At 41.2% G+C, this 11,057-nt stretch overlaps 2 protein-coding genes across 2 annotated transcripts; one reads left to right on the top strand and one right to left on the bottom strand.

Annotated features, from left to right (window-relative positions):
* The first annotated feature begins 741 nt into the window (after window positions 1–741).
* rwdd1 (RWD domain containing 1) lies at window positions 742–4,145 on the top strand. The gene is made up of 7 exons (XM_079504219.1): window positions 742–958; window positions 1,555–1,620; window positions 1,766–1,896; window positions 2,035–2,178; window positions 3,114–3,243; window positions 3,355–3,417; window positions 3,804–4,145. The coding sequence occupies exons 1-7, from the start codon at window positions 886–888 to the stop codon at window positions 3,914–3,916; spliced, it is 720 nt and encodes a 239-aa protein (XP_079360345.1). The 5' UTR covers window positions 742–885; the 3' UTR covers window positions 3,917–4,145.
* Window positions 4,146–5,089: 944 nt separating this feature from the next.
* LOC306924587 (amine sulfotransferase-like) lies at window positions 5,090–10,762 on the bottom strand. The gene is made up of 7 exons (XM_079503159.1): window positions 10,561–10,762; window positions 8,633–8,794; window positions 7,267–7,475; window positions 6,417–6,543; window positions 6,231–6,325; window positions 5,923–6,103; window positions 5,090–5,259 (listed from the first exon to the last, which is right to left on the bottom strand). The coding sequence occupies exons 1-7, from the start codon at window positions 10,565–10,567 to the stop codon at window positions 5,135–5,137; spliced, it is 906 nt and encodes a 301-aa protein (XP_079359285.1). The 5' UTR covers window positions 10,568–10,762; the 3' UTR covers window positions 5,090–5,134.
* Window positions 10,763–11,057: the final 295 nt, after the last annotated feature.

Raw genomic sequence — 11,057 nt, 5'->3', positions numbered from 1 at the left:
ATCAATCAATCAATCAATCAATGGGAGAAGTTTACAAAGGCAAGTTCCTTCATGTTTTTCCTCTTTCTGTCAGCTCCATTGGTTTACTCAGTAATCTGGCTCCCCCTACCTCTCAGATCTTCTCCCCTCCCGTCCTTTTATTAAAGGTGACTCTCTATGCTCCCGAGTCACCTCAGGTGACAGGTCCAGTGATGGAGCCAACCTTTTAACCTTTTTGAGGTCCCCCAGGTTTCTCTGATGCTGCCCCCTCATAGAGTATATATATAAGTGCCCCCTCCCTGGAATGCACTCCCCCCACCAACCATATAAAAAATCCCCCCTCTCTCGATCCTTCATTTTAAAACCTCACTGAAAAGTGAAAACCTTTAAAACAGCACTTGTCTTTTTTATTGTTTTTTTTATAAAGTTCGTTCCTGCTGGGCTATCTTGGTAAATTAAGTATCTTTGGTACGAAAAAACAACAGATCTACAAGCTGTCAACGCGTCACGGTAGCTTGTAGATCTGTTTTTTTTTCCTTTTCTTTTTTTCCTTTTCTTTTTAGCCACGCTTGCGCAATGGAACGTAGGCCAGAGCAATAGATTTCAGATATGGTAGTTTTATTATTATATTATGGCAATATGACACGACGTGAGCCAAACAAAACCACTTTGAATAGTCAGTTCCAAAGGTGTTTTTTTTCTTCACAAAACATAAAATGGAGTATAGATTCAGTCAACATTAAAACCTATGCTGATCAGACGTAATCTACAGATTGACGATGTAGTCGACCCGACTGCAGTGGGCCACTGTAGTGAGCATGCACGCACACGTCCACACACAGCTGTGATGGTTTTAATAACTAATAATAACGTTAGATAATTTAAGGAAAATAATAATAAATCAAAATGACAGATTACGCCGAAGAGCAGATAAATGAGCTGGAGGCTATAGAGTCTATCTACGAAGATTCTTTTACAGGTAAAGACTTCTTTGACAAGTTGGATGGGCTAGCAAGCTAGTAGGCTAACCTTAGCAGACATTATTTTAAGAAAATTAGTTTATTGCTGTCCCAACATAGTATTTGTTTGGTCTAGTTACCATGTGTTGTTCTTCACACTGTCTCTCTGCATCTGATGCATTACCATGTGTTGTTCTTGCTTTACTGTGAATCACTCTGGAAGAGTGGTCTTCTAAATGCCTGTGTGTGTGTGTGTCTGTCTCTCTCTCTGGTTATTAAGGTTAAACATACTGCACCAAACCAGAGCTGTTCTGTCCTTTGACTATAATATAGAAGTGTCTATTTGTACGTCTCTAAATGTTTTGATGAATTGAACATGGTGGACCCTCTTGTAAACAAGTGTAATGCTTAATTGGGTCGTCCACTCACAGTTAACAGTCTTTGTATTGAGTTTGTGCTTAAAATGTACTGTAATTCTGCAAACTGTTAATAAATATTTCAATCAATCAATCAATGACAGTATACTATAAGAATTGACATGTTAATATTGTGTGAACCTATAGTGAAATGTGTATTATGCAGGTAATATGCTTGTATGCCACATTTGTTTTCACAGTGCTATCAGAGAAGCCCACCAGCTTTACCATCACTGTAAACTCGGATGCAGGGAAAGACCACGAAAGTAAGTAATTTGATCAATTGCAGAACTTTACCTGACGAATGCGCTTTGTTGACTGTGACTTTTAAGCAAGTATTCATCCTGGAACGACGTTCTTTTACATGGAGACGAAACAGGTTTGCAAACCCAATCTGTTTTCTCTGCCCAGTGGTGGAGGCAACCTTAAAATTCACCTATGTAGAGAAATACCCAGATGAGCCTCCGCTGTGGGAGATCGACTCACAGGAAAATCTGGAGGATTCTGATCTGGAGGACATTCTCACATTCCTACAGCAACAGGTAGGCCTATTTCTGTTTCCATCTCCATCTGTCTCCCCCTCCTAGTTTGATTTGTTTGTTCCTTCATCCCTTCCTGCTGTTCCTTTCCAGAAATCTCAGTGTGGAAGCTGTAGACAATTTATACTTTATCTCCTTTAGGCAGAGGAAAACCTGGGCATGGTGATGATTTTCACCCTAGTGTCAGCGGTTCAGGAGAAACTGAATGAAATTGTTGATCAGAAGAAAAACAGACGGGAGGAAGAGACGGAGCGGAAAGAAAGGGAGGCAGAGGAAGCAGAAAAGGTACATGTGCAAGGGAAGAGAAATGTACTTAACCCCTCTAGACTAGACTTAATAAAGGTACATGTGCAAGGGAAGAGAAATGTACTTAACCCCTCTAGACTAGACTTAATAAAGGTACATGTGCAAGGGAAGAGAAATGTACTTAACCCCTCTAGACTAGACTTAATAAAGTGGACATCATGTGGCTCTGTGCTAGGGGTTTTTCCTACACGATTACGCACCAGTGAGGGGAGGGAGGGGCTAGCCCACACTGCCCGCCGCAGTCGGCACACACAGAAGTCAAGACAGACGGCTGTGGAACGTGAAGCACAATGTCCAGTTGCTAATTCACAACTACTATTACTACTACTACGGTGTTGAAACTTCTAATTTCTCTAACTATTATAAACTTTCACAACAATACAAATTATGAAACGGCTAAATTATACTAAATTGGTCAATATAAGTAAAATAATATAGCCTTTCCATAGGAGTATCTTTTCATATTTTTCCAAGAAGAATACAGATAAAATGATCTATGGTCTACTCTAAATCTAATAAATGGATGATCAAATGCAGGAGTTTTGACGATTCAACTAGGCCCCCCCCCCGCCCCTCCCTGAGCTCCCTCCCTGGTGCGAAATCGGGTAGGAACAAAGGGGGAAGCGTACTAGGGACCTTTTTTTTTCCATCTACACCAAATCTCTTCACCAAAAATATCAGATCTACAAGCTCTGCTCACAGGGTGTCGCAAGCTGCAACGCAACATGTTGTGCAGATCAGCTATTTTTGGCTAATGTTCCCCCAAGAATATGGATGTTGGCGTTGGTTCAAGTGGTTCTGTTATCATCCTGTTGGGTTGCACATTCAACTGGATACCTGTGCTTTTTGTCTTGAGTTCAATAAACGGTCAAATATTTACCTCTCAAACTTTTTTCCCCAATGTTTTCGTATAGGTGGCTTTCCAAGGCACAGTGGTCACAATTGAAAACTTCCTGGCATGGAAAGCAAAGTTTGAGGCTGAGATGTTTGAGTTGAAGAGGAAAAAACAGAAAGAGATAGAAGAGAAACAAAACAAACTCACTGGTAAACGCCCCAACCATGAGTTTGATACTCGTCTCTATACCTCTGTCATAAACTAGAAGTTAGTCATGTGAACTCAACTTGTAAGCTGAACATGTATTTTGTTTTCTACAGGGAAACAACTCTTTGAGACAGACCACAACCTTGACACATCTGATATTCAGTTCCTTGAAGATAGTAAGATTTGTGTGTGTGTGTGTGTGTGTGTGTGTGTGTGTGTGTGTGTGTGTGTGTGTGTGTGTGTGTGTGTGTGTGTGTGTGTGTGTGTGTGTGTGTGTGTGTGTGTGTGTGTGTGTGTGTGTGTGTGTGTGTGTGTGTGTGTGTGTGTGTGTGTGTGTGTGTGTGTGTGTGTGTGTGTGTGTGTGTGTGTGTGTGTGAGATAAAGTGTGCTTTAATTATTCTAAAGTTTCATGTATGTGGCTTGTGCCATACACATGTACATACTTGTTCCATCTGTACATTGAAGACACTTTAAGGAACATGGCTGGAAAGCAAAACATTTTGTACTCGAGCCCTGATTATTGTCATAAAGTTGTGCTTTACTGCTTTCCACTCTGCCCCAGCTGGAAACAACGTTGAAGTGGATGAGTCGCTTTTCCAGGACATCGATGATCTGGACTTGGATGAGGATGACCCTGACTTTGACCCGTTAGCGATGGGTAGCGATGAGGACTAAACGAGACAGAGCAGAGAACTGCTGTATTCTGACAGGACATAACCTGCTCATCTCTGTGTCAGACTGATCGCATCAAAAAAGGATAAAATGCCTCCATTTATTTTTCTTAGGATGGACTTTAAACAATGGTGAGCTGTGATTATTCACAAAGTTAGTCTAAGGGAATTTATATACCCTTGGTGGTTAATTTCTACGCTGAAGCAATTAAATCCAACAGATTTATGTTCAACTTGGCTTTGTTGTTGATTTCACATGTTCATGACATGACTCAGTGAGAATCCTTAGAAGGCCTACAGAGGGCAGAAATGAATAATCTCTAATCAACATCACACCACTATATCCACTCTGGATAGTTAAGTGTGCAGCTATAGGCTACTTTTTATTTCACGGCAGTTCTTTAGGCTCAACTAAGGTGGTGGTGGGGGGGGCCTTGGATCCTAAATTTGAATTCAACCACAAATGAGTCACGCTGGGCAAGACCTACGCAGTGCATTGCTGAAATTTGGCAGAAGTAGTGGGATTTTGCCGGAAGTACCGCTCAAGGAAATTACGTTGACACTTTACAAATCTGTTTACATTCTCCGTGAATGAAACAAGTGTTGTGATTCATCAAAAAATATCGGATCCGGGGGATCTGATGGAGGTTCCGGACACTTCCAAATATGCTGTCTCACTCTCTGCCTTATATTGTGACCAGGCTATTCTCTTCGCAGATGAATAAGGCTGGGACCGAATGAGTTGTTAGTGTTAAAGCCAAAGGACCACTTTTCAACTTGTCTTCATATAATTGGTCCTCACTAATGTTCATAATAAAATACCACAATTCTTTTCTAATCAGTTTGTCTCATAGGAGGGCTGTGGGCAGTTCAGAAACCCGTCCGGTGATATCGTTAGGCAGACTTTTTGAAAAATTATATAGATTTTTATTATCGTGGCTTCCATTATCGCATTGCAACTTTTCAGGAATAGAAAGCCTGGTGGATGGGTTTCTGAACTACCCACAGCCTTCCAATGAGACACATGGAATTTTATCATGAACATTAGTGAGAACCAATTATATGAATGTAGGTTGAAAAGTGGTCTTTTAATAAATGTTGCATGGCATAGACACAGAAAATGCTTATTTACCTAAAACGAGGTTAAAAATTTTATTTTAAAAATTGATTTGCTCAAGATAAATAAAATATACATATTGCCCTCAGCATCAGCCTGATGACATCACACAATGTAATTGATATCCCAGATAAAGGTAATAGGAACTTCCTCCATCTTCTCTTGGAAGACCTTATCAAATCGCTCATTTTGGGCAACAGTGAAATGGTTTTTCCAATCACCAATGGTTCCTGGTGTTTGATTAGAGATAGAAGGGATAAAGAAAAATCAACTTTAACTCAAACAACTGTCAACGTCATGTCCAAAACCAATATTAATTAAGCATAGCTGTGTTGGGCAGTTTTAGTCAGGAGATATTAAAATAAATCTGAGAATACATTCCTTACCAATACATTTCTTCAATTGTAAAAGGTGTCTAGTAACACACACACTGAAATTCAGTTTCAGGGGGATGTGGGACAGCTGCTGAAAATTGGGGTACCATTAACCTATATGCAGGCAACATTTTCTAAATGTAATCCTACTTTAAGCATGTGAGGGGTTTTTCATGATTCTGAATCCATTGCAAGCATTTGTTTAGCACGATCCAGGTCATCACAAAATAGCCCAAGGAGTGTTTTTCATGCAATTGATTCAGTATCATGAAAAAACCCTATAGTTTGACCCCTCACACGCTACTTAAAGCAGAATTAAAAATGGTACATTTTGCCTACATATAGGTTTTTAATGGTACCCCAACGTCTTTGTGAGATGTGTTACTAGACACCTTTACAATAAATGTATTGGTAAGGACTATTCAGAGATTGGACATTTTTCTGATAATATATTCTTTGACTATTTGTTCAGATTAATGTGAAGTAAATTAAGCAACCAAATTACAGGATGAAGGTCACCTTTCCTCATGAACGATCCTTGGTTATGGTTGAGCAAATCTTCTGACACAAACTCATAGTTGGCCTGTGGGATGAGCCTCATGTTCCTGAAGGTGCTGTGCTTAACCACGTTGGCCAGCTGCTCTTCAGTTAACTCCTTATCCATGAACATGCACATCCTCTTCACTGCTGACTCCAAGTCCTGGGTAAAAACACATGGGCAAACACACACAATCAAGTCCCTTTTTTGTACAAAATGATATAAGATAATTTCTCCTTATGCACAGCATATAATAGAAATGTACAGATTTCGATCACTGAGTCCCTACTTGAATCATTTCTTCATAAGCGATGAAGAGGATGTTGACATCATCTTTGTGTGAGTACCAAGACTTTATGTGCTCAAACCAGCAGTTCCCATACACTGCAATAAACAAAGTAAAATGCCATCATCGCATGATATTCCATAATCATAATAAGCTGCAGTGCAAGGACAACGCTGTACTTGTGCTTACTCTCTCCTTTCATGAATTTTTCAAAGAAGCAGTTGAAGTCCTTTGGTGTCTCCAGCATGGCTGCAAATTTGTGGAAGTGGAAATAGGACACAAGAACATCCTTGGGGTTTCTTATTACGTAGATCACCTTCGAGAAGCAGAGTTTGGATTTATTGATAATTTACTCGCAACACTTTGAAACTGACAGAATTGAAAGGAACACTTACCGGTAATATTTGTTCACCCATACCTCCATATCAGTCCTTTTTTATGCAACCATGACAACTATTTTAGCAAGTTAAGGTTCCAGAAAGCAAGAGAAAGTATTTTCAAATCTGCTCATCAGCAGGTACATTTGTGAGCTACAGCCTGCCTCCTCTGACACAGCGTGTCATTTCGAACCCGGTGGCCCCATTATGAGCAATAGCAGAAATAGCTCTACAAGCTCGGCGGCGGTGGCTCAGGGGTAGAGTGCCTGGATGGTAACCGTAAGGTTGCCAGTTCGAACCCGGGCTCCCCCAGAGTTACTGTCGAAGTGTCCTTGAGCAAGACACTGAACCCCTAATTGCTCCCGATGTGATAGTTGGTGTCTTGCATGGTTTCCGCTGCTATCGGTGTATGAATGTGTGTGTGAATGGGTGAATGTAATGCACAATCTCTGTAAAGCGCCTTGGATAAATGCGCTATATAAATGCACCATTTACCATTTAAGCTCACAATGCATCGCAATGGGACGCGTTGTGAGTACTGTAGATCGGCTAGTTTGACACTGTCTTGTGACAAAGTTTAAAATAGGGCTTAAGTGGTCAACTGACTTGGCTTTACTTTAACTGCATTTCAAACCGTGGATATAATCTAGCAATGAACTGACCTTGCCTTTCCTCTGGTTAAGAGCAAGCGGCATGAACTTGTACTGTAGATGGGAGACCCGTAGCCTAGGGGGAGGAGCTGCGATGAATTCCTTCCCCGCGCCACTGAGCTCGATCCAGGGGACCTGCTCAGAGTTTGGCTTAGTACTGATGATAGTGGTGTCACCCTTGGCCTCTATGAGGAGGAGAATCTGCTGCATCCAGATAGTTCCTGTCAATTAGAGCGTTGGTTCTCAAACATTTTCAATTGCCAAACAATTTGAATATCATAGTAAAGTAAGACATTCTGTTATGTAATTTAAAAAGTTAAACTTTGAGATTCAAAATTAAAGTCAAATATTTCAAGCCATTTTTTGTCTTGATTGCAACATACAGCTCATGAAATAAATCCAGTATCTCAAAAGTGAACTGAAGAAGCACTCAATACTTGGTTGGGGCCATGCAGGCCCTTTTGAACAAATTACATCCATGCGGTGTGGCATGGAGGCAATCCGCCTGTGGCACTGTTGAGGTGTTATGGAAGCACAGGTTGCTTGTTTGAAAGTGGCCCACAGCTCGTCTACATTGTTGGGTTTTTTAGTGTCTCATCTTAATCTTGACAATAACCCATTTTCTCTATACTGGGTTCAGGTTAGGCAAATTGGCTGGCCATTCAATCAGAGTAATACCATGGTCAACAAACCAGTTAGCAGATTTGGAACTGTGGGCAGGTGCCAAGTCCTGTTGAAAAAGGAAATCAGAATCTCCATAAAGAAGACCGAAGCATGAAGTGTCTGAAGTCTCCTGGTAGATGGCTGTGTTGACTCTATACTTGGTTATTCACATTTCAGGTGAAAGTCAATTTAGCATTTAATTTGGAAATCAAGGTCCCAGGGTCTGGAGGAAGAGTGAAGAGGGCAAAAGTGGCACCAAATTGAAAACAGTTGAAAACCACTGGTTTATTTTATTGACATGATAAGACCATTATTGGCAAAAAGTTCAAAGGTAATAACTGTTATTAACTTTGCACTTTTTTACACCCCTAAGCTTGAGCGACAGCAACACGGTCACGCGAAGGCTGAAGCTCAGGGCCCCCCCTAGCTCAGAGGCCCCTGGGCCTGGGCCCAACAGGCCCGTTGGATAATCCTCCCCTGATGACCATGCAAGCGGATAGGCCTAGGATACAATGCAGGGTGGTGTTAACTTACAGGTCTACAACCGAAGAAAAACAAGGCTTGCTGCATTCCTATCTATGTGAAGATTTTGCCATTTTTAGCACATCACCACCAACTGTACTAACCACACTGACAATTGCACCCACAAGATATTACTCATAGTGATTCAAAATATCACTGGCAGGCAAACAATAACAACGTGCCTAGTAGCTACCTGACTTTGGATATGTGACAACAAATACATCCGAGTCTTGTATCTTCCAGCTCTGGATCTGGTCCACTTCTTCTGGATTGTGGATATTGCTGATCAAGTAGAAATCTCTGTGTGGTACCAGCCTATAATTGTCACTCTGAATGTCAGTGGAATCCAAGGGAACTAATAGAAAAGAAAACAAAATGATTGTGTTTATGCATTCTCAATCCAGCAGGATTTAGTATTGTTAAATGAGTTTTCATGTTGTTTTACTAATTGAACCAAAGAAGGCCATATAGGCCTACATGCTTCATTATGAGAAAACATGGTGTAATTATTGTGGTGTTGATTTAAAACTAGATAAAGTGCCCCTCGGGGCACGGGTCTCCTCCAGGGCAGGTCAGGTTGTGGCCTCCTGGTGGTGCTATAATAGGCCAATGTGAAAAGGGTGCATTTCTTCTTACGCCTTGGATGGCAATTGGATGATTTGAGGCATTTTGTTCCAAAAATGTGTTTTGCAAAAATCCACATGTTGGTGGCGCTATAATAGGCCAATGTGAAAAGGGTGGTATTCCTCAGCCTATAGGACAGTCTGTGAAAGATTTCACGTAAATTGCACGCTGCGTTCATGATTTGAGGCTTTTTGTTCATAACGGGCCAATCCTGCAAACCAATGTTAGCCAATTAGGATGGAATATGAAATATCGTGCAGATCCGTCTTGAACACATGACTATAGAGATAGTGTGTAACCATTTGCGGGATTTTTGGACAGAATCTGGAGGAGTAATATAATTTTCAAAAGTCGGCCTATAAGTGGCGCCAAAAGTGGCGATATAACAGACCGTTCTGGAAAACTTGGGGCAGAGGTTCATCGTTGGCATCCAGGGAGTGTGCGTGCAAAATGTGTTAACAGTGCCGGAGATTAGCTGGTAACAGGGTTAACGGTGCCGGAGATTAGCTGCAGGTAACAGACGGACGGACGGATGGACACACGCGCACACGCACTGCGGCACACACACACACACACACACACACACACACACACACACACACACAGAGTGCAAAACATACTCTCTCCCCATGCCTTCAGCCTGGTGGAGACAATAATGCAGCCATTAATTAAGGGCTACAAATGAAGTTCAGCCAAATTTATTTTAGTTTTCTGATGTCACTTTCTAACCCAGTCACCTCTACTAAGTGCGTATTCTATTAGTTTATGTATTGGGATTTTGGTTCCATTTGTAGGATATACTCCAGTTAAATTAGCACAGAGCATTTTACTGTGTAGGCCTAATAGATAAATCACCAATTAAGCACTAATTAAGCACATTAACCGGGGTGATGGCTATTCCCCTGGGCTGGGGAATTCTCCCTCCTTACACCAAATCTCTTGAAAATGATGCTCAAAAGCTTTGTGAATATGTTCACATGGTCCTATAGCAGACCACATGCACCCTTACCCAATAGTGGGTTCATGTGTTCAGGGCTATAATGATTGCAATAATGCAAATGAGCGCCGTTCACAAACAGCTCGTATTTTGGTGACCGCTCTGCTGTTGACACTGGTCACCTCCGACGCCAAGTTATAGCCTATTATTCGCCCGCGCTCTGGGAAAAGTTCGTTGAAATTTGCTTTGCTATTTCATATGGTTATATAGTGGGCAATCTATAGCGCTGCCCACTATGAATGTTCAGCTTTACTAAACTTTATTTGTAGGCTATTGCCAATACCATACAAATAAAGTTGACTTGAACATTTCACCAAAATCATATAGTCACCATGGACGCACAGAAACACCCAACAGAGGCTTAGGCTATTTGTGTGCACTGCCATTAAACCGCTACTGTTAATTTAGTGTGCATTAAGCATAAAAGACAAAGCACACGTTATGGATTTTTTTTCGTAAATGACCAAAAGTTAAATATTAGGCTATAACTTGTCTCTTACCTGCCATTGCCAGATGCCCATCTGCGCGCTCCTTCAACGAAGGTTTGAGTTGAGGGACGACTCCAAAAAGGTCTCTGCTTTTTAGCCTATTTGTATATTCTTTCACTGGGAAATCATTCCTTATACTGTATGTTGAAGATGTCTGCAGATAGCCTATAGGCTACATACAACAATATATAGGCAGGCTACGATAAAGGTCCCTCCTTTCTCCGTCACTGCACACGCATGGCGCTTTTACGCAAACGGAGTGCACAATGAAATGCATCAGTTATGAGCTTGTGTCACTCATCTCACCTCACCAGCAAACACAGTCATCGCAAAATTCGCAAATAATATTGATTGATTGAAGTATTTATTAACAGTTCGCAGAACTACATTTCAGCACCTTTTAAAATCCACTTGCACTTTGAATATGATGCAGCTGATGATCCTCCCAGGCTACTGCTGAGTTTGGCTGATATAGCCAGACTGACTAGATTAAAAACAAACTGAGTAAG

This window comes from Electrona antarctica (genome assembly GCF_951216825.1).
Source record: "Electrona antarctica genome assembly, chromosome: 6".
NCBI lineage: Eukaryota > Metazoa > Chordata > Actinopteri > Myctophiformes > Myctophidae > Electrona > Electrona antarctica.
Note: the sequence above shows the minus strand (reverse complement) of the source record. Positions and strands in the feature narration are given on the sequence as shown.